Source organism: Pipistrellus kuhlii, unplaced genomic scaffold (genome assembly GCF_014108245.1).
Source record: "Pipistrellus kuhlii isolate mPipKuh1 unplaced genomic scaffold, mPipKuh1.p scaffold_m20_p_24, whole genome shotgun sequence".
Taxonomy (NCBI): domain Eukaryota; kingdom Metazoa; phylum Chordata; class Mammalia; order Chiroptera; family Vespertilionidae; genus Pipistrellus; species Pipistrellus kuhlii.
Genome location: NW_023425523.1, coordinates 979,239 through 1,002,224, shown reverse-complemented (window position 1 = coordinate 1,002,224; position 22,986 = coordinate 979,239). Strand labels below are relative to the sequence as shown.

The window sequence follows — 22,986 nt, the reverse complement described above, 5'->3', positions numbered from 1 at the left end:
CGCCCTCTGCACGGGGTCCGCCCTCTGCACGGGGTCCGCCCTCTGCACGGGGCCCGCCCGCCCTCTGCACGGGGTCTGCCCTCTGCACAGGGTCTGCCACACGGGGCCCCCTGCCCGCAGGAGGCGCCGGTTCCTCCGTGGTGAGCACGTCCCTTCCTGCGCACGGCTGTCCGGCGGAACCCCCTCCCACAGGGACGCCGGTCCTCCTGGCAGTTTGGTATTGATGAGGGGCAGACGGACTGTAGGACTGTCCTCCAAACAGCTCGCTGCTGCCCAGCGCGGCGGCTCAGCAGCTCCCGGGGAGGCCGAAGCCGGACGGAGCCACCAGGGTGCTCCCGCGTCACAGCGGCGCCCACGGACAGCGCACCCCACCCCAGCGGGCGCGGGAGGGTGGCTTACCAGAGAGGGTCCGCGATGACAGCCTCGTCGAACAGGGACACCACCAGGCTCAGGGCCCCGACCACCACGGAGTGGCAGGTGGAGACCACTCTGGAAGAGAGGAGAGGCCGCGTGAGAGCCGGCAGCAGGGGCGCTGGAGGGGAGGGGAGGGATGTGAGCCCGGGCCCGACTTCGGAGTTCACGGGGTCCCCCCGGAGTCGCCTGCGGGGAGGCCCCGAGGGGGGGGCGGAGCGGGGAGCCCTGACGGCCCTGCGTGTCCCAGGATCCCGCCTCCTTCCTGCTCCGGTAGATGGAATGACTCCGCGTCTACCAGGGACCCACGCCGATCCTGAACCAGAATCCGCACGTCCCGGAGTGCACGTCCGGATGCTGGCCGCCTCGTGGGAGCGCGGTCACCGACACGAGAGCGCTTCTGAACACAAAACCGGCCGGGACCAACCCAGAAACCTGGCTGAGAGCCCGCAGAGCCGGCTTCCTTCGGCAGAAGCTCGGCGTCTGAGAGCTCGGTGTCTGTCTGAGAGCTCGGTGTCTGTCTGTGAGCTCGGTGTCTGTGAGCTCCGTGTCCGTGTCTGTCTGAGAGCTCGGTGTCTGAGAGCTCGGTGTCTGTGAGCTCGGCGTCTGTCTGTGAGCTCGGTGTCTGTGAGCTCGGTGTCTGTCTGAGAGCTCGGTGTCTGAGAGCTCGGTGTCTGTCTGAGAGCTCGGCGTCTGTCTGAGAGCTCGGTGTCTGTCTGTGAGCTCGGCGTCTGTCTGTGAGCTCCGTGTCTGTCTGTGAGCTCAGTGTCTGTCTGTGAGCTCGGCGTCTGTCTGTGAGCTCGGCGTCTGTCTGTGAGCTCGGCGTCTGTCTGAGAGCTCGGTGTCTGTGAGCTCGGGGTCTGTCTGTGAGCTCGGCGTCTGTCTGTGAGCTCAGTGTCTGTGAGCTCGGGGTCTGTCTGTGAGCTCCATGTCTGAGGGCTCGGTGCCTGAGAGCTCGGTGTCTGTGAGCTCAGTGTCTGTGAGCTCGGGGTCTGTCTGTGAGCTCGGTGTCTGTCTGTGAGCTCGGCGTCTGTCTGTGAGCTCGGTGTCTGTGAGCTCGGGGTCTGTGAGCTCGGTGTCTGTCTGTGAGCTCGGTGTCTGAGGGCTCGGTGTCTGAGGGCTCGGTGCCTGAGAGCTCCGTGTCTGAGAGCTCGGTGTCTATGAGCTCCGTGTCTGTGAGCTCGGCGTCTGTCTGAGAGCTCGGTATCTGTGAGCTCAGCGTCTGTCTGTGAGCTCCGTGTCTGTGAGCTCGGTGTCTGTCTGTGAGCTCGGTATCTGTGAGCTCGGTGTCTGTCTGTGAGCTCCGTGTCTGAGAGCTCGGTGTCTGTGAGCTCAGCGTCTGAGCTCGGCGTCTGTCTGTGAGCTTGGTGTCTGTGAGCTCCGTGTCTGAGAGCTCGGTATCTGTGAGCTCGGCGTCTGTCTGAGAGCTCGGTGTCTGAGAGCTCGGTGTCTCGCTAGAATGGAGCGGCTCGGCCAACTGCCCGGCTCCGGGGCACGCGAGCGAGAAATAAAGACTGTTCTTCGTTAGGACGAAGATGAGAGAAAGGCACAGCACGGTCTTCTCTCTAGACATGAACAGCAATGACTTCCTCTCTGCACAGCCCCACCCCTTCAAAGGGGAGCGGCACATGTCAACCAACATGGATGCTGACGCAGAGAAGATCACTGTGACCTGAGGGACCGCTATGGACCGCTCAGGCAGCGTGCCCTGCAGGGGTCCCCGAAGCCAGCGCGCCCGGGCTCCGGGGCCTCACCAGCTGCGGACAGCGACAGGGAGACACTCGGTGGCCTGCGTGTGTGTGCCGTGTTCCCTGAGGACACAGCCGGACCCAGGGGTTAGGATCCTCGTGTGCGAGAAGCCCTCCAGCTAAACAGCCGTCGTACAACCAAAACCAAAATAAAATCAGTCAGTGGCGGTGCAGCCAGCTTTCCGCTGCCCTGTGCACATCCTGTGAAAAGACGAGCCCCCACAAACACCAAAACTGCGTCTTCCCGGCAAAGGGTGACGTGTGTCCCCGAGGCCAGGCCTCGTCCGAGTCCGCCGGGCGGTGTGTGCGGGGGAGGAACCGGCAGGCGAGTCCCGGGAAAGTTCAACGTCACCGGGACCGGGGGCAGCCTGGGCCGCTGTGCGCGGGTCAACGTCCGTCCGCCCGTCCGTGTGCTCCGAAGCTGCTGTTGGTCAAACTTCACCGTTAACTCTTTACAGGCAGCTCCGGGCAAAGCGGGACCGAAATGCTACCCGGATAAGGCACTTCCCTCCTTTTTCCTGACGAGGGGCAAAGAGAAACGCATGGCTTTGGGGACAGCACTCCGCCTTCAAGGCGATGGTGACCGTGTTTGGACAGCAATGGGCACCGCGCGTGCTGGAGGGGCGGCACGGCTCAGGCGGGAGGGCTCGGCGCCGCCGAGGCCGGTTACGATCAGGGGCATGAGAACCAGGAGCGAGGACAGAGACAGCAGCTCCCACGTGCGTTTTCAGGAAAAGCCACTCTGAGGGCAGTGGCGCCCGGGCACTGACGACACGTTCTCCCTCGGGGAGAACGTCCTGGCCTCCATGGGCGGCCCAGACCCGGCCCCTCAGAGACTGTCCCGGGCAGCAGGGGGCAGGGAGGGCCGCCTGTCTGCCTCCAGACCCGACGCTGGATTTCAGGACGTGTGCGCGTGTGCGTGTGTGCGTGTGTGTGTGCATGCGCGCGCACTTGGCTCAAAAAGCAGCCCCTTTCCCTCCTCCTCTGCCCTCCCGCCGCCCCGCGTTAAGCCCGTTAAGCCCAGCGCAGGTGGAAGGACTGCCCGAAGAGCGCCCGCACCTGACCAGCATCGGACCCGTTCCTCCCCACCTCCTCTTTCCCACGGCGTCTCCCCAGGCGCCGTGCAGAGGGCCGGGAGCGCTGAGTCAGGCGAGTGCCTTCCGGCCGCACTGCTGGGTCACCGTCTGCGCTGTGTGCCCGCGCCCCCCTCCCCCAGCTCTTGGGCTGCCAGCCCTCCCGGGTCCTGGCCGTGGGTGAAAGGAGTGAAAACAGGAACCCAGCGCCCGCCCCCCCGCCCCCCCCCCGTGCCGTCCTCCTGTCCGCAGAGTTTGGAGACGAAACAGCGACACCGCCTGCCTCCCGCACGGCACACGTCCTCGCCGTCCTTAGGACTAGCCGCAGCTCCTATTTGTCCAGAAGCCCGCGGGAGGCGCTCTCACGCTGGGGGTGAGCCAGACAGACCCTCGCCGTGTGTTTCCGGAGGGGATTATGGCCGTTCAGAGACGGCTGACTCCACCGTACAGCCGGCCTCAACTTCCACCAAACGACGACAGAAAGCGGGGTGTCACTCACACAACACTCTCAGCCAGTGAGACTGACACGGCCTTCTCTGTCCTTCCATGTCTGCTCGCTTCCCTCTTGTTTTGGGGGTAAAGAATCTAAAAGCAGCTTTTACTTTGGGATTCTGTAACAACGGGCAGATGCCGAAGGCTCGGGGCTGCAGTTCACCGAGAGAGAGGGAGAGAGGGGGGGGGAGGGAGGGAGGAGGGGGAGAGGGAGGGAGGCAGCCCGTCCCCCCCGCGGTCAGCTGCCGCGCCCGGCGGCCAGGACTATATATAGGCCGCGGCAGCTCCTGTTCGCTCGCTGGCGTGCCGGTGCCAGGACCCGGCTGCTCGTCGTAAATGATTCAGAGGCGTGTGAGGCGGTCCTCTCGGCCGCCAGCCGGCTCGGCTCCCCCACACCAGCCCGGAAGCTGAGTGTGTTTCCCGCCATCTTTCGCTGTCGGACATGGTTCGGTGATCCCCGTGTGAGAGCTGGCAGCCTGTCTTCTGTTAGTCCTAACGTCACAACTTCCAGCTTAGATTTTCTTAGATCCGAAACAGAAGACTATTGTCTCATTGGTTTTTAGAGGGATATGAGGGAGAGGGGGAGAGGGAGGGAGGGAGAGAAGCAGAGAGGGAGAGAGAGAGAGAGAAAGAGAGAAACATCAATAGGAGAGAAAGAGAAATAGAGGGAGAGAGAGAGAAACATCAATGGGAGAGGGGAGGAGAAAAATAGAGAGAGAGAGAGAGAGAAACATCAATAGGAGAGAAATAGAGGGAGAGAGAGAAACATCAATGGGAGGGGGAGAGAGGGAGAGAAACATCAATAGGAGAGAGAGAAAGAGAAATAGAGGGAGAGAGAGAGAAACATCAATGGGAGAGGGGGGAGAGAAATAGAGGGAGAGAGAAACATCAATGGGAGAGGTGGGTAGAGAAAAAAACACCAATAGAAGAGAGAGAAAGAGAAATAGAGGGAGAGAGAGAGAACATCAATGGGAGAGAGAAATGCTGGTGGGTGGCCTCCCCCAGGCACCCCAACCAGGGGTCAAACCTGCAACCTGAGCGCGTGCCCCGACTGGGAATCGAACCGGCGACCTTGTGGGTGCCCGGACGATGCTCAGCCGAGAGCCGCACCAGCCGGGGCTAAATGAAAGGCTTCGGGGGACATTTTCAGCCGTTTTACTTCCCGAAGCTCGCTCCCTGGAGAGCCCGTGGCGTCCGTGAGCGTTACCTGGAGTTCCACTCGATCTTCTTGGCGGGGCCGAGGCGGCTGAAGCCGGGGCACACCTTCGCGGAGAGCCAGTGGCTGAGGACGTGGAAGAGGAGCTGGAAGACGCACAGGCTGGCGAGGACGGTGCCCAGGACCAGCGCGTCCGCGTCCATGGCTGCCGCCTGCGGGGGAGAGGCGAGGCTCAGTGCTCCAGCGGCTCCCGGCGAACCCGAGAGCCGGGGACCCTCAGAGCGCGGGGCTGCGTCCGAGCCGCTCACGTCCGTCTGGCGCGAGCGGAGGGGTCGGAGGAGCGAGGGGATTTGAAGCCCTTCCCCACGATCGGGCATAGGGCCTTGTCTCTGGACTGGAAATAAAAGCAGGAAGCCCGCATCTCAGAGACCTCAACGTTTCTCCTGCGACCGTTCCACGGTCACCCGGGGGCACGCAAACACAGCCGCGTCTAGGAGTTCACCTGCCATCGCTCAGGGATTCTTTCAGTGACGTTTTCACCTGACTTCTCTACGCCTCACACTTCCCTCGTTTATCAGATGAGAGTTGGTTAGATAATTTCTAAAGAAACCATTAAACCAAAAAAAACTCATAACAGAAACAAGCAAGCAACAAGCCCTGCCATCGCACGTGTCCCTGGACAGACACCCTCCACGGCTCTGCCTGAGACACAGAGCTTCTCACAGAAGCCCGTCAGCTTCTGAGGGCCGAGTGTGAGAGAAGAACGTCGGGATCACTTTCAAAGCACGTCTCCTGTCTCGCTGAGCTGAACTATTTTGGCTCCTAAAAACCTTAGGAGCATTTAGACAAAAAAAAGGAGACGGAAGGATTTGCTCCGTCCACAGACCAGCCTCCCTGCAGCCCCTTTCCCCCGTCTCGCCTCCTCCCTGCATGAAAAGAAAATGAATCAACAGAAGCCAACTCAGCCTCGCCTCGTCCCCTTCCAACCAGGGCGTCGGAGCAGGCCCGTCCCTCGTCCTAATGGATTCCCTCCCCTCCTCCTCCCCCTCCCCCCCTCCTCCTCTCCCCTCCCCCTCCTTCCCCTCCCCCCTCCTTCCCCTCCCCCCTCCTCCTCCCCTCCCCCCCTCCTCCTCTCCCCTCCCCCTCCCCCCTCCCCCTCCTCCTCCCCCCCCTCCTCCTCCCCCCCTCCTCCTCCCCCTCCTCCTCCCCCTCCCCCTCCTCCTCCCCCCCCTCCTCCTCCCCCTCCTCCTCCCCCTCCTCTCCCTCCTCCTCCCCCTCCTTCCCCTCCTCCTCCCCCTCCCCCTCCTTCTCCTCCTCCCCTTCCCCCCTCCTCCCCCTCCCCCTCCTCCTCCCCCTCCCCCCTCCTCTCCCTCCTCCTCTTCCCTCCCCCTCCTTCCCTTCCCCCCTCCCCCCCCTCCTCCCCCTTCCCCTCCCCCCTCCTCTTCCCTTCCCCCTCCTTCCCTTCCCCCCTCCTCCTCCCCCTCCCCCCTCCTCCCCCTCCCCCTCCTCTTTTTCCCCCTTCCCCTCCTCCTCCCCCTCCTTCTCCTCCTCCCCTTCCCCCCTCCTCCCCCTCCCCCTCCTCCTCCCCCTCCCCCCTCCTCTCCCTCCTCCTCCCCCTCCTCTCCCTCCTCCTCCCCCTCCCCCCTCCTCCTCCCCCTCCCCCTCCTCTTTTTCCCCCTTCCCCTCCCCGCTCTAGTGTGCGCTCAGCAGAGACACTGGCACTACAGTCCTCTGGGGAGTCAGGGCCGGCACTGCCCGTTTACCTTCTTCTAAAATTGTGTCTGTTGTGTGTTCGGTTTAATCGGTGGCCTGAGTTGACCACTAACCAAATGACACAACAGCAGGTTTTGTGGCTGCATTACACATCGCCAAGGTTTCCTCGGGGAGACGGGGCAGGGACCGTGTTTTTCTGAGATGCACGCCCGCAGGGGCCTGTGGGCAGAGACGGCAGCCGGGAAGCGGGAGAGGCCGCCTCCGAGCTGACCGGGAGCCGATGGGTAACGAACACCTGGGGCAGGGGGGAGGCTTCTTCCGCTACAACCCAGCGTGGCCGACAGCACTCCTCCGTGCACAGTGGCCGGAGTGACACTGTACGGCGTCAGCCGGAACCAGGCGACGTCGCCCGCTCCGCGAACTGCGCAGCCCGCTGTCCCGGTTTTACAAACACACCACGCCGAGACAGACCCGTCCTCCCCTGGAAGCTGGCTTTGGGGGTGTGTCCCATGGACACTGGAGTTCCCTGCAGACACTGGGCTCACTGGGGGCGGGGAGGGCGGGTGTTGAGTCCCTTTGCAAACAGGCGTCCCGGAAAGCACGTGCCCCTTCCCCCGAAGGCGCAGACACCGTTAGTGCAGCCCCCCTCCCAGCTGCTCTGAGCACGTTTCCCCGGGAAAGACAGGCTCCTGGGAGGAAGCCACTGCCGTCTGTTCACTGAGTCAGGCAAGAAGCCCTGACTGTCTGCAATAGGACGTCACGTGAGGCGGGTTGGATTCTGGGCCAGGTGGGCCTGAGGGGCCTTCCGCACCTGCCACCCACTCCCTGGGGCGCCGCCCGGAGACCGCCAGCTGCCTGGTCTCCCGGAGGACGGAGGCCGTGCGGCCCAGCTGATGGGTGGCACTGCCAGCTCCCGGCACCGCTGACAGGCCGTCGGGACCGTCCGGCCAGCTGACCCTCCGGCTGCAGGCAGCCCGAGGGAGCCCCGCCACCCACAGCGGCGGGAGGAAGAAGCGGGCATTGTTCTGAGCCACTGGGTTTGGGGGCGGTTTGTTATTGAGCAAGAGACCAAAACAGCAGCAGCCGAGGACAGCGTGGCTCTCGCCCCCTCTCCTCGCCGAGAAACGGCTCTGGGTGGCCCGGCCTGCGGTGTTGGCTGGAGCCTGGTGCTCCAGCTCGGGGGAGGCTGAGGGCCTGGGTGGGCCGGGGCCGCGCTCCCGAGGCGAGATGCCGACGAGTGTGCTCCTGGGCGCCGGACCCCATATGGCCCAGGCTCCCCAGCTTCCTGACAGTGGGGCGGGCTGCCCTCTGGAAGGCCAGGTCCTGCTCACACACCGCCTCCACCGCCTCCACCACCTCCAGCTCGGCGGGGCCTCGGCACCCCTCCGAGGGGCGCTCCCACCTCCCACCTCCCACCTCCAGGGGGCCCACCGTGCGGCCCAGCCCCTGCTCTCTGCACGGACCAAGGGCGAGGGCTTTCTGGCTTCGTTTTCCTTTATTTAAAGAATATTTTTTTTTTGTTGTTATTGATTTCAGAGAAGAAGGGAGAGGGAGAGAGAGAAACATCAATGATGAGAGAGGCACATCCTAGATCAGCTGCCTCCTACACGCCCCCGACTGGGGATGGAGCCCACAACCCGGGCCTGTGCCCTGACTGACCTCCTGGTTCCTAGGTGGACGCTCGGCCACTGAGCCGCGCCGGCCGGCGGGCGGTCTGTTTTTAAAGGACAATATCCTGTCGTGGTTATAGCTCTAACACAGCGCCGCCCCTAAAGCACCCCCACGCCTGGGCGGGGGCGCTGAGAGCCCGAGAGGCCCGCCCTCCTCCCCCAGAGGCACCGGAACGGCCCTGGGCGCTGCTGTCACCGGTCAGGCGACCCGCTAGGTCCTTGTGAAGCTATTTCTGGATTAAACCCGTGAACTTGATCCTCGGCCCGGTGACCTTTCGCTGAGAGGCAGACACCTGGCCAGCGCAGGGAGCAGGTGGGAAGCGGCCGAGGAGCAGGGACAGGGTGGTGGGTCGTGGGAACGCAGCCAAGCACAGGCAGGCCTACTTCTCTTGAAACGTGTTCTTGTGGCTCCCAGAGGGAGGAGGGGGAGAGACACATCCGTGATGAGAGGGTCATGCATCAGCTGCCTCCTGCACACCCCCCACTGGGGACCAAGCCCACAACCCAGGCCTGTGTCCTGACCGGGAACTGAACCCGGGACCCTTCAGGCCGACGCTGAGGTCAAACCCAATGGGTAAACCCGCTGATGTCCAGTTACATTCAGGGCGGCCAGAGCAGGACACAGTGGACACCACCCGGCCGGGCGACGAGGCCGGCGGGCACCAGGCGCCCGGGGCTCAGCGGACAGGAGCCGGGCGCCCACGCGGCGCTGCGCCTGGCGTGGCGTCCTCGCCTTCCTGCGGCGGCCAGGCCCACGGGGGAGCGCGCTCCTGGGAGGCGGCGGACGGCGGTAACGGGAATCTGAGCCTGCGGGGCTGCGGCCATTGATCCGGTGCAGCTGCAGATGCCGCCTCGCCCGTTTCTCCAAAAAGCTTTCTTGGCAGCCCGGAGCCGAGGAGTGACGTTCCGGTTTGACGTTCCAGTGTGTCCTGGGATGGAGCCTGAGGCAGTCTGATCGCCGCCCGCTCAGGAGCAGCGAGGGGACCCTTTTCCAGCTCCCTGAGCAAGCAGCCAGCTTCCCACGCGTCTGATCAGCAAAAAGCAACACTCATTCTGCGTCAGCTTCTGCACAAACTCCCAGGAGCGGGACGGGGCTGCCCCACCCTGCTCTGGGCCCCAGCCCGCTGGTGCACATCAGGGGCAGCAGCCTCGTCAGGCCAGGGCATGGCTGCCCTCTGAACTGCTGCTCCGGGACCTGATGGGGGAGGGCATGGCTGCCCTCTGACCTGCGGCTCCGGGACCGGCTCTCCAGCCCGCAAGGTGCTCCTTGCACCCGGCTTCTTGGCTTCGAAGGGGAGAGAACGGGTGGGAAGTCTCCTCCCCCATCCGCCCGCCCAGCGGCCTTTCAGGACCGTGGGTCCTGCCCCCCAAACACAAGATGATACCCACCGACCGGTGCAGGCAGCTCCCCAACAACCGTGCTCGCCCACGCCCCCAGCCCCCTGCAGCCAGCTCCCCACAGCCCCCGCTTCCACCCGCCGGGCACGGCTTCGGAGACCGGGCTGGGACCGCCCAGAGCAGACCCGGAGCAGGCGAGGCCCGGGTGCCCCGTCTCTGCATCAAACGCACCTCGCTGTGCTGTCGCCCCAAACCGAGGGCAGCGCAGCCCACCGGGCGCCTGCCCTGGGGTCCCCTGGGCACACCCTCCCCAGCCGGGCTCCGACCCTCCCAGCAGCTCCCAGGCCGGCCTCTCCGGGGACCCACAGGCCTCGGCTCCGTGGCCCCCGCCTGTCCCCTGCGCACACCAGGGCTCTGAGGCCCTCCCAGGTCTGAGAATGGGGAGCACACCCGCCTCTCAACCAGCGCCTCAGGCAGGACCGGCCTCCCGGGAGCTGCCTTCGCCTCCGTCCAGGACGAGCACAGCGAAGCCGCCCTGGAGACGCCTCCGACCTTACGAAACCCACTCCCTCGGGGATGGGACGCGGCCTGGGTGGCACCCCTGGCTGGTGCCTGACGCCCGGGCTGGAAGACGCTCCCACCCTCGTCCGCGGCCCTGCCTCCTCGCGGGTGACGGGAAGGAGGGTCGGCGCAGCCAGGCGGCCGTGCGCCCGCGGCCTCGCTCTCCAGGGCCAGCATGGCTGTCCAGCACGCCCCACCCACCCTGCCCTGTCCTCCCTTGTCCAATCGCCACAGTCCCCCCAGACAACAAATTCATCCTCTCCCTCCTGGAGACTCCGCTGACGCTCTGTCGGAGCGAAATGAATCCCGTCTGTGGGGGGGACGGTCATCTGAGAAGAGGGGGCGGAGACGCTGAGGTCTGAGGTTTCCTAGGGAGCCAGGGGCTGGGCTCCCGCCCCTCCAGGGGCCGCGGCTTGGGGGAGACACTGGGCTCCTCTAGAGACTGAGCAGGGGACCGGGTGGCAGGGCTAGGGCTTCAGGGCAGCTGGGCAAGGCCCAAAGGGCAGGCACACGGGATGCCAGCTCCACGCGGCCTGGGCTCCTGCCACCAGGCACCTGGGCCCTGGGAGGGCGCCCCCGTCCCCCCGCCCCCCCAGGTCCCACTGGCTCCTCCCACGCTGCGCTGGGCCATGGCCTCGGTTCTGGGGCTGCCTGCTCCAAGGCCTCGCTCACCTTGGGAGCAGGAGGACCCTCTCGGTGGGGGTCCCGGAAGAGGACGGAGAGCAGCCAGCTCTGCACCGCCCCCAGGGGTTCGGAGGCCCCTTCTCTGGAGTTTGCTATAAGTCTCAGCCCGGTGCCACCGCCACTCCTGGGCAGCTGGCCACTCTCTTAAAAGGAGCCAGCGTTTGGCTCAGTGGACAGAGCGTCAGACTGTGCACTGAGGGGTCCTGGGTTCGATTCTGGTCAAGGGCACAGACTTGGTCGCAGGCTCCTCTCTGGCCAGGCGCTTACCGGAGACAACCAATAGCTGTGCCTCTCTCACATGGATGTTTCTCTCTCTTTCCCTCGCTCTTCCACTCTCTCTAAAAGCCATGGAAAAACACCCTCGGGTACAGAAGCCGGGGAGGAGAAGGTGCCGGGGAGCCGGCCCCCAGAGGAGGAGCAGGTGGGGGCGCAGGGCAGGCCCAGCGGAGGGAGAGGCGGGATGGGCCCAGGGCTGCGGGTGGGAGCCCGCCCAGCACGGAGCCCCCTGCGCCGGGACGCAAACGCACTGGCCGGCTCCCCCGGCCCCGGGCTCCCAGGGGGCAGCCATTCACTCCCGGTCGGTCCGCGCGAGGAAAAGACAAGCCGGAGTTCCCCTTTGCACGGCGCCCCAGGGAGAGAGGGGCTCCGGCACCTGGGCCCGCTGCCGGGGGAGGTCTGAGCCCTGCCCGCCCCGTGTCCCTGACACGCGCCCAGGACCCGGGTCCCGCCCCGCGCGCCCGCCCACCCTCCGGTGGACTCGGCGGCCCGCGGCCCTGACGGCGGGACGGGCGGGTCCGCGCCCATTTCCCAGCTGGGTAAGCCGAGGCCCCGCTCAGCGGGCGGAACCCACCTGCCCGGCGCAGGGGCGGCGCCGTACACAGAACCCAACAGAACCGTGTCTGCCCGGCTCCGCGCCGCCCCCGCCCCCGCCAGATCCCCACTCCGAACCGGACCGCGTCCGCGGCGCCGGGGCCGCGGCGGCTCTGTGCCCGGCGGGGAGGGGCGCGGGGGGACGCCCACCCGCTCCGGCGCCTGCGCCCGCCCCGCGCTCCCCGATGCCGGGCGCCCGCCCCGCGCTGAGCCCGGAGCGCAGAGAGGGGGGCGGAGGGGGACCCACCGGCGCGGCCCGCGGGCCACGATGCTGCGCACCTGCCGGAGCCGCCCCGGCCCCCCGCCCAGGACGCCGGTCTGCGGAGCCCTGACACCCCCCCCCCCCAGCCCTGCAAACGCGTCACCTGTGCCACGTCCGGAGCCCGCGGGAGCGCGCGGGGCGCCTGGTGCTCGGCGCCCGGGGGCTGCCCGGCGCCTGGGCCCGGAGACGCGGGGCGGGCGGGGCGGGAGGCGGCCTGAGTGCGGGGCCGGCCCGCAGCGCCGCTCCTTAAAGACGCCGCGGCCGCGCGCCCCGCTCCGCTCCCGGCGCCCCGGCCGGCGAGGGGCGGGGCCGACCTTCGGGCCGGACCGGGCGGAGCGGGGCTCCGGCCGCCCCACCGGAGCGGGCTGCCCAGACCCCGGGAAGGGGCCCGGCGGCGGCGCCTGGGGGCCGGGGCGAGTCGCCGGCCCTGCCCGGGCCGCCCGCGCGGCTGGTACCTGGGCTCGCCACGTCAGCTAAGCCCGCTCAGGCCCCGATCCTGCCCGGATAAGGCGCGGGGTTTCATCACCGAGCGGAGGTTGCTGTGACCTGGGCCCTGGCCTGGGGCCCGGGTGGTTGGGCCAGGGCAGGGGCAGGGGCAGGGGCAGGGGGCAAGGGGTAGAGGGCAGGGGCGCGGTGCCATCCCCGCGGTCTCTCCTCGGGACGAACACCCTGGAGCGCACTCTCCCTCCCCCCTGCCCCAGGCCCGGAGGCGGATGGGCATTCGGGTGCCAGCTCGGAATTCCAAGCTGCCCGGGCAGGAAGTTTGCCGTCCAAGTCATTCTCCTGACCTGCGAAATGCGCCGGATCAACAGATGGGGCTGCTCTGAATGAAGCAAAACAAGGCTGAGGCGCTCAGGCCGAGCCGGGTCGCTGACAGGCTACAAACCCTGCTTTGCAGGAGGCAAGGTCTGGGCAATTGATGCGTAAAACGCCCGCGCTGGCAGGACGGCCATGTGTGGGCAATGTCTGCGGAGCGGCTGGTCGGTAACCTCGCACACACAGGCGTGGACACACAACACCCACGGCGCCTCACTGGGCCCAGGCCTTCCTCTATAAAACTGGGGTGCGGATGCAGTTACCCCTGCCGACCCAGGGGGGAAATGCACCCCAGACTGACTTAGAACAGACCACAGCTGCCGCCCTGCACTCAGCAGCCTGCACTCAGCAGGGAGGCCTCCCAGCCCCGGGCACTCCTGCAGGGATCCTCGCGGCACTTCAGGGCACCGTGTCCTTGGGCCAGGACCTGTCCCGGCCCTGGCCCGTGTGGCTCAGTGGACAGAGCATTGGCCTGCGGACTGAAGGGTCCCAGGTTCAGTTCTGGTCAAGGGCACATGCCTGGGCTGGATCCCCGAGAGGGGGCGTGCAGGAGGCAGCCAATCAAAGATGCTCTCTCATCATTGATGTTTCTCCCTCTCCCTTCCTCTCTGAAATCAATAATGATTTTTTTTTTTTCATTTTAAAACACACACACACCTATCCCAGCAGAGTTGCTTCGCTGTGTCCGGCCCACGCCTGCCTTACGCACTCACACAGCCGCTTCATCGCTCCCCGTGGGCCGGAGGCCGGGCGTGGGCGTCCTGCACCGGAGGGGTCAGCCTGCAGGTCATGTGGCCAGTGTGACCCCGGGACCCTGCCTCCTCCAGACTCCCCTGGCCGGACAGCTGTTCTGCTTTTCCTGATTGCACCACCGTTATCTCTGCTATGCACATCCTGTAGCACCCGCAGCAGCGGCCAAGGCCAAGGACGCCCACGGGACGCCCGCTCTCCTCCCTCCGGCTGGGCCCTGGAGACGCGTCAAGTTCACCAAGCAACAGGACCGGCCTGCCGGAGAGGGCAGCGATCTGCCAGTGGGAGCTGAACGCTGAAACTTGTCAATTCATGGAAGCTCAACGACCTCAGGAGGCAGAAGAATGCATCCACTGCCCTTTCTCCTCCATATTTCCAGGCAGCTTAATTTCTTTCAAAGTATCCGTTTCATTATTCACACTTTCCTTTATTCTTTTATATATATATATATATATATATTTTATCGATTTTTTACAGAGAGGAAGGGAGAGGGACAGAAAGCTAGAAACATCGATGAGAGAGAATCATCAATCAGTTGCCTCTTACACATCCCCTACTGGGGATGTGCCCACAACCAGTGTACATGCCCTTGACCGGAATCGAACCCGGGACCTTTTAGTCCGCAGGCCACGCTCTATCCACTGAGCCAAACCGGTTTTGGCAAAAATCTTTATTCTTAACTTCCTTCTTCCCAACGCTCCCTTCCCGATTTAAATGGGAGGCATCAAAGTGAACTGCACCGTTTCCATTTTTTTGTTCTTAAAACCAGTTCTAAGAAACAGGTCACACAAAATGAAATTACTCATCCGCACGTAAAAAGAGGGGGAAGAAATACAAAAATTCTTTTGAGGCAGGTTCTTCTGATAAGTGTGTGTTTCCTTAAATTCCTGAACTTCTCAGCGGAGCCAGTCGTCCGGTGAACAGGAGACCCAGGGCCGCTTCTTCCCACAACAAGGGGGCAACGAAGCGGCCTCGGTTCTCCTCTGAGTGACTGTGGCCTCAGAACGGCCTGGCGTGTTGGTGAGAAAGGACGACTTAGTGAAAAATGTGAGGCCCAAGCAGTCGTGTCAGTGTGGCAGGAGGTTCTGGTAAGGTTCTTTGAGTATTTAAAAGCACTGTCATTTGCCCTGACAGGTTTAGCTCAGTGGATGGAGCATTGGCCTGCGGACTGAAGGGTCCCGGGTTCGATTCCGGTCAAGGGCATGGACCTTGGTTGCAGGCACATCCCCAGTAGGGGGTGTGCAGGAGGCAGCTGATGGATGTTTCTCTCTCATGGATGTTTCTAACTCTCTATCCCTCTCTCTTCCTCTCTGTAAAAAAATCAATAAAATATATATATTTTTAAAAAGTAAAAGCACTATCATTTGTTTTTCAGTAAGAAACTATTTCAGTATATTAACAGTGGTTTATCTCTGTGTGAGTAAGAGCCTATGTCTTTTGGGTTCTTTTTGCTTACCTTATTTTATGTGATTTTCTTTCCTATCATATATTATAAATCATTTTAAAACTAGAGGCCTGGTGCACAAAATTGGTGCACGGGTGTGTGTGTCCCTCAGCCCAACCTGTACCCTCTCCAATCTGGGACCCCTCAAGGGATGTCCGACTGCCCATTTAGGCCAGATCCTACAGCATGTCTGCCCCCTGTGGTCAGTGCACGTTATAGCAATCAGCCCTGGCTCTTAACTGCTCACCTGCCTGCCTTCCTGATTGCCCCTAACTGCTTCTGCCTGCCAGCCTGCTCACCCCCTAACCACTTTCCTGCCAGCCTGATTGATGCCTAACTGCTCCCCTGCCAGCCTGATTGCCCCTACCTGCACTCCACTACAGGCCTGGTCTCCCCAAACTGCCCTTCCTTGCAGGCCCAGTTGCCCCCAACTTCCCTCCTCTGCAGGCCTGGTCGCCCCTAACTGCCCTCCCCTGCAAGCTTGATCACCCGCAACTGCCCTCCCCTGCTGGCCATCTTGTGGCAGCTATTTTATGTCCACTTAGGGGCAGCCGTCTTTGACCACATGGGGGCAGCCATCTTGTGTGTTGGAGTGATGGTCAATTTGCATATTACTCTTTTATTAGATAGGATTACGATTATTCTAAATCATTATAAAGTAATGTAAATTATAAGAATATAAATTATTTTTATTTTTACACTAGAAGCCCAGTGAATGAAATTCATGCTCTTGTGGTGATCCCTCAGCCCGACCTGTGCCCTCTCCCAGTCCCGGAGCCTGCGGGAAGTGGGCCTAAGCCTTCAGTTGGACATCCTTAGCATTGTCCTGGAGACGGGAGAGGCTCCCACCACCCCTGCTGCACTCGCCAGTCCTGAGCCCGGCTTCTGGCTGAGCAGTGCTCCCCCTGTGGGAGCGCACTGACCACCAGGGGGCAGCTCCTGCATTGCGTGTCTGCCCCCTGGTGGTCAGTGTGAGACATAGCAACCAGTTGTTCTGCCATTAGGTCAATTTATATACTAGCCTTTTATTATATAGGATTTGACCTTAGCCAAAAGGCTGAGAAGCAATAAATTTTTAGTCTTAATTAAAGGAATACATAAGTGAAAAATTCAAATGGGCATATGAACTATCCTAAAAATAGCTAAAAAGAAAAAAATAGATGGCATTTTTTTTTCTCACGTATAAACATCTTACCTCCCGTCTATGGTTCAATGGAATCTGTGGGAAGTGAGCCCTGTCAAGAATGACATCTTTCTGAATATAGAAGATGTGCATGCCGCCTTCATACCTCCCCCGTAAGGCCCGGGTTCTTTGCACTTTAGTAAAAAAATAAAACATTTTTGTCCCTGGCCAGTTTGGCTCAGTACATCGAGCGTCAGCCTGCAGACTGAAGGGTCCCGGGTTGATTCCAGTCAAGGGCATGCACCTCAGCTGCAGGCTCCTGGCCCCGGCCCGGGCATTTGGGGGGCTAGCAATTGATCATCCATGTTTCTCTCTGTGTGTCTCTCCCCCTCCCTTCCACTCTCTCTAAAGATCAGTGGGGAAAATAGCCTTTATTGCTGCCTGGCGTGTCCCTGTTACAGCTGTCCCATCTTAGTGCTGTTGTTGTTGCCCTCTCACTGTGCCTGATTGAGAAGTTAGACTTTATCACAGGCTCTAGCACAGGCAAGCACACCGTATGCATCGGGCTCGGTGCAGTCTGTGGTTTCAGGTGTCCGCTGGGGGTTTTAACGGCCCCCGCCCCCGGATGAAGGGGGGCCGCCATAGAACCCTAAGTAATTTGGGTTCCGTAGGCCTGCCCCTCTCTGGCGTGTAATGGCTTTGCCTTGGGAAGCAATACATAAACACAGCGCTGACCGACATCCTGGATTGCGCCAGCGCCCTGCGCCCAGAGCTCACCTCTCCTCTCCTTTCCAGATTCCATGTTTCCCCAGCTTCGCCCCAGGCGGAAGGGTCCTGAGGAGCTGCCTGGCTCCCGCTCTGTGCCCTCCCTCCCCCTCCACGGGGTGAGTGGGAGTGAGTGGGCGTCTCTGCTGCTTCCACTCCTCAAAGGGCCACCTTTGACCTGTTTGTTCAAGGAAACCCCCGTTTCCAGGACAAGCTGGAGGCGTCCTCCGCCCGCCCTGTGCTCCAGTTTCTCAGCGATACCACCTCCGCCTGCCTCCGAGCCGGGATCACCGGCACCTGAGCCCTGGGGCGTCTCCGCTGTGCCTTCTGCCTTCTGTTCCTCCCACTCCAGCTGGCAGCCTCCCACGGGGGCCAGGATTGAAGCTGCCCTCGGATCACTGCACCCCACGGAGGCACAGCTGACAGCAACGCCACTTTCACCAACACTCCCTCCTGGGCTCCAAACCGTAGCCGACGCCCTCGTGTGCCCCCAGGTTCCTGAGACGCAGTCAGACCTAACCCACTGCCTCCGCACCGTCTCCGCTCTCTCTGACCCAGAAGTCTCCACCGCATGCCTCCCGCCCGCCTCGCCCTCTGCGTCCAGGGGGCGGGATTCTGTCCTCCTGCTCCCAGAGGCCTTTCCCTCGCGGGCCTCCGCTCCGCCCCGTCCGCTGCCCAGGTTCCGGCCCACAGGCTCCTTCAGCCTCCGACCTCTCTCCAGCAAACCCCAGCCTGACACGCAGCCTGCCGGGATGATACCCACTCCCCCCCACGTCTCCCGTCTGCGCACAGCCGTCCGCACGGCACTCAGTGACTCGAGGAGGGACTTGCAGGCCTGGGGACCAGTTTCTCCCTGGGCACGCACTGACCGCCTCTCCACTCCCATGGCGGAGGCCTCCCGGCACAGGCACGCGTGCCTTCCCGCTCAGACCGCCTTCCCGCCAGCCCACCCGCCCTCCCTCCCGTTTCTGCTCCAGCTGCTCCCCAGCCCGGGTGTCCCTCCCACACACATTCCCCCCAAAGGTGCCCCTCGTTGTAAGGCCGTGTCCTCCCGGTGAGTGGCAGGTGTCTCTCTTCCTCATCTCTCCTCTGAAACTGAGTTTGCCACTTGCTTTGTGCAAGTCTTTTCTTCCTCCTACTAAACAACTTGCACCAGGCCTGGCCGGTGTGGCTCAGTGGATAGAGCATCGCCCGAGGCCTGTAGGGTCCTGGGTTTGATTCCCGTCAAGGGCACAGGCCCAGGTTGCAGGCTCGATCCCCAGTGGGGGGCATGCAGGAGGCAGCCGATCCATGGTTCTCTCTCATCATGGATATTTCCATCTCTCTCCCCCTCGCCCTTCCTCTCTGAATTCAATGAAAATATATTTTAAAAATAAATAAGGAAGTAAGTAACCACCATTATCTGATCTGACGGAGAAGAGAGTCCCTGAGGCTTAGCGAATCTACCACCCCACAGGACACCAGCCCGTGCACAGCCACGGCGAGCCTTCCCAGCGACAGGGAGCGTCACCCACTTCACCACAGGAACTGGGAGCATGAGGGAGCGTGAGGGAGCATGGGGGAGCGTGGCGGAGCGTCGGGGAGCGTGGCAGAGCGTGGGGGAGCATGGGGGAGTGTGGGGGAGTGTGAGGGAGCGTTGGGGAGCGTGAGGGAGGGTGGGGGAGTGTGGGGGAGCGTGGGGGAGCGTGGCAGAGGGTAGAGGAGCATGGGAGAGCGTGGGGGAGCGTGGCGGAGCATGGGGGAGCGTGGGGAAGTGTGGGGGAGCGTGGCAGAGTGTGGAGGAGTGTGGGAGAGCATGGAGGAGCGTGGCAGAGTGTGGAGGAGTGTGGGGGAGCGTGGCAGAGCATGGGGGAGCGTGGCAGAGCGTGGGAGTGCATGGTGGAGTGGCCAGTCCCCAGGATCCAAACATTCCGAACTCAACATGCATTTGTGGGGACAGAAACAGCAGACGAGGCCAAGGAAGCAGGCAGGGGCGTGAAAACGCAGGTGCCAAGCCAAACAGTAGTGCCGGTGAGGACAATGACAGGTTTAGCAAGAGAACGAGATCAAAGGGAGGAAGGCTGGCGGGCTGGCCTCGCTGAGACCAAGAGCCGGAGTCAGGCAACCTTTCCCTGACGCAGCAGCCTGAGCTCCCTCGGGCGGACCACAGGGATGGTGAGGACGAGAGGCTGCAGGAAGGGGGAGGCCGCCCAACAAACACATGGGGCCTGGCTGAGTCCTCCCGACAGAAGGGCGTGTTAACCACATGCACTGGGCTCTCACCCAGGCTGCCGAGTCTGAGGCAGTAGATTCATCTACATGAGAACAGCCAATCCCAGCCCCTAGCCGGTGTGGCCTAGTGGATAGAGCATTGGCCTGCAGACCGAAGGGTCCCGGGTTCAATTCTGGTCAAGGGCACGTACCTTGGTTACAGGCTCCTCCTCGGCCTGGGGCCTTCACTGGGGCACGTGCAAGAGGCAACCAGTCGATGTGTGTCTCTCACATCCATGTCTCTGTCTCACCCTCTCCCTTCCATTCTCCCTAAGAATCAATGGGAAAACGTCCTCTGAGGAGGGTTAACGACAAGGAAAACAGCCAGTCCCCGGGCCAGAGACCAGGTCCCGGGAACAGCAGACCAAACGTTTCTGTGGCCCCACTGTGCTTGGGCACACGTGGAGGTAGCCCCACTGTCCGTCCAGCACCGCAGAGCGTGCACACACGTGGAGGTAGCCCCACTGTGCGTCAGCACCGCAGAGCGTGCACACACGTGGAAGTATCCCACTGTGCGTCCAGCACTGCAGAGCGTGCACACACGTGGAGGTAGCCCCACTGTGCGTCCAGCACTGCAGTGCGTGCACACACATGGAAGTATCCCACTGTGCGTCCAGCACCGCAGAGCGTGCACACACGTGGAGGTAGCCCCACTGTGCGTCCAGCACCGCAGAGCGTGCACACACGTGCAGTGCGTGCACACACATGGAAGTATCCCACTGTGCGTCCAGCACCGCAGAGCGTGCACACACGTGGAGGTAGCCCCACTGTGCGTCCAGCACCGCAGAGCGTGCACACACGTGGAGGTAGCCCCACTGTGCGTCCAGCACTGCAGTGCGTGCACACACATGGAAGTATCCCACTGTGCGTCCAGCACCGCAGAGCGTGCACACACGTGGAGGTAGCCCCACTGTGCGTCCAGCACCGCAGAGCGTGCACACACGTGGAGGTAGCCCCACTGTGCGTCCAGCACCGCAGAGCGTGCACACACGTGGAGGTAGCCCCACTGTGCGCCCAGCACCGCAGAGCGTGCACACACGTGGAGGTAGCCCCACTGTGCGTCCAGCACCGCAGAGCGTGCACACACATGCAGGTAGCTGAGACACGCTCTCCTTTCCCTATTGAGACGCGGCCTCCTCTCTCTGCAGCCTCATCGAGGGCTGACGCTTGCCCTGCCCTGAAGACCTGACCATGGTTTCCCGCCCTTCCTGCCCCCTCCCTCACCCCCGCCCGCCCTTGGACCACCTCCTCGTCTGATCCAAACCCACCCGGTCCCAGCACGCCCCCTCACAGCCAGCCGGCTGGAGAACTCTCCTCGGAGGAAGGAGCCTGGGGCGTTATGAGCAGCCGGTGTGCTGAGAGCAGGGTCAGCGGGGAGAAGCGGGGGAGAGGCGGTCACAGGAGCAGCTCCCTCACGGGTGTGGGGGGGGGGGGGAGAGCAGAGAGGAGAGAGGAGAGAGGAGGGACAGGAGGCAGAGCACCTGGACCGCACACCTCCATATGTTACTTTCTTCTCTTTCTTTCTTTTTTTTTTAAATATATTTTATTGACTTTTTGCAGAGAGGAAGAGAGAGGGATAGAGAGTTAGAAACGTCGATGAGAGAGAAACATCGATCAGCTGCCTCCTGCACCCCCCCCACTGGGAATGTGCCTGCAACCCCGGACTTATTCCCTTGACTGGAATCGAACCTGGGACCCTTCAGTCTGCAGGCCGACGCTCTATCCACTGAGCCAAACCGGTTTTGGCCATACTGTTACTTTCTTAAAGATATATTTTATTGATTTCAGAAAGGAAGAAATGAGGGGGGGGGGGAGTGAGAGAGAGAGAGAGAGAGAGAGAGAGAGAGAGAAACATCAATGATGAGAGAAAATCACAGATCAGCTGCCTCCTGCACGCCCCCTACTGGGGGTCGAGCCTGCAAGCTCTTGGTGCCCTGACCAAGAATGAACCGTGACCTCCTGGTTCATCCGTCAATACTCAACCACTGAGCCACACTGGCCGGGCCCTCCATATGGTTTAAATGGTACAACTCCCCTCGTGCCGTCCAAATCTTCAGCAAGCCTCCTGCTCCTGACCTGCCACAGGGCACCCCGAGGCTGTGGACAAGAGGAGGCCGGGGATCTGGAGTCGGGAAGATCAACCGGAATGGTGGTGGGAGGGGGGAGGGTCAGGCAGCAGAGTGGAGACAGCACCACCCACGGCGCAGCGCCCGGCAATGCCCAGCCCGGCAATGCCCAGCCCGACAATGCCCACCCCGGCAATGCCCAGCCCGGCAATGCCCGCCCCGGCAATGCCCAGCCCGGCAATGCCCACCCCGGCAATGCCCAGCCCGGCAATGCCCGCCCCGGCAATGCCCAGCCCGGCAATGCCCGCCCCGGCAATGCCCAGCCCGGCAATGCCCAGCCCGGCAATGCCCAGCCCTGCAATGCCCAGCCCTGCAATGCCCAGCCCGGCAATGCCCGCCCCGGCAATGCCCGCCCCGGCAATGCCCAGTCCTGCAATGCCCGCCCCGGCAATGCCCAGCCCGGCAATGCCTGCCCCGGCAATGCCCAGCCCGGCAATGCCCGCCCCGGCAATGCCCACCCTGGCAATGCCCAGTCCTGCAATGCCCGCCCCGGCAATGCCCGCCCCGGCAATGCCCAGCCCGGCAATGCCCGCCCCGGCAATGCCCAGCCCGGCAATGCCCGCCCCGGCAATGCCCAGCCCTGCAATGCCCGCCCCGGCAATGCCCAGCCCGGCAATGCCCAGCCCGGCAATGCCCGCCCCGGCAATGCCCGCCCCGGCAATGCCCAGCCCGGCAATGCCCGCCCCGGCAATGCCCAGCCCGGCAATGCCCAGCCCCAGTGGAGCAGGCGGCACCACGGAGGCGGCGGGCGGGCTGCGTTGTGTAATGGGCTGAGAAACAGTCTCTCTGGATAAACACAAGCTCGTGATCCCCGCCCACACCTGCGTCCCATGCCCCAGGCCCTCCTTCCTCCACGTGGCACCGGCTCCCAGCTCCAACTCGCTGGTCTCGCCCCCGGCCACACGCCAGCTCGGCGCCCCCAAGCGCCTCAGGCCTGCGGGCAGGCGCTCTCTGGGAGAGGAGGGCCTGGCTGGGCTCCAGGAAACCTCAGGTGCAAAATCAGCGCGGCCGCCCGGCGTCCTTCCGGCCCGCTGTCCCCGCCGCCGCCTCGTCTGAGCGCCTCTCCCCGCGAGCGCGCGGAGCGGCTTCCCACTGCCCGGGGGAAGCCCCGGCTCCGCAGGCGCAGCCCGTCCCCGGGTGCCTGGCATCACCTCACCCCTTCCTGTCCCGTTCTCGGCCTCGCCTGGGCCAGCGGGGAGGGTGCCTGCAGCCCTCCCAGCTCCTGGAGCCGCGAGCGTCAGGGGAGGGTCTGCTGGCGTTGGAAGGAACCAGGCACCCCTCGGCGGCATCGTGCGGGGACCCAGTGTCCGCCCCACGGGGTCATCCTACCCACGGCCTGTGTCCCTCACCCCTGGTCCCTGCAGGGCTGGGCCGCGCCTCCGCCCACACTGAGGGTCGCGCCATGTGTGAGAGGGGCGTCGCTCTGTGCCCCAGAAGCCTCAGGGGCGCGAGAGAGGCCGCGAGCGGGAAGGGCAGGGAGAGGTGGGGGAGGTAAGAGATCGACCGAAGGACTTGTGTGCATGCGTGTAAGCACAACCAATGGACGCAAAACTCGGGGGGGGGGGGGGACGTATGGGAGTGGGGAGGGGGCAATGGTAAGATATGTACACGTATAATAAATACCTTAATTAAAAATGAAAAAAAAATAAAGTGTACAATTCAAAAAAAGAAAAAAAAAACAACACCCTGGCGGAGGGGAAGGGGGGAGGCCCAGGGCCGCGCTGAGCCGTGGCC

General features: G+C 63.2%; 1 protein-coding gene across 5 annotated transcripts in view; it reads right to left on the bottom strand.

Moving 5' to 3' along the window:
* LOC118727414 (TLC domain-containing protein 4) overlaps positions 1 to 22,986 on the bottom strand; it is a 35,440-nt gene that overhangs the window by 6,090 nt on the left and 6,364 nt on the right. The window contains exons 1-4 of one of the 5 annotated variants that reach the window (XM_045586815.1): positions 10,835 to 11,051; positions 10,145 to 10,146; positions 4,932 to 5,092; positions 400 to 489 (exon numbers count right to left, since the gene is read on the bottom strand). In XM_045586815.1, the coding sequence (XP_045442771.1) occupies positions 400 to 489; positions 4,932 to 5,083 (242 nt within the window). In that variant the 5' untranslated portion in view covers positions 5,084 to 5,092; positions 10,145 to 10,146; positions 10,835 to 11,051. The other 4 variants (XM_045586816.1, XM_036453189.2, XM_036453188.2 and 1 more) reach the window with 4 other exon arrangements.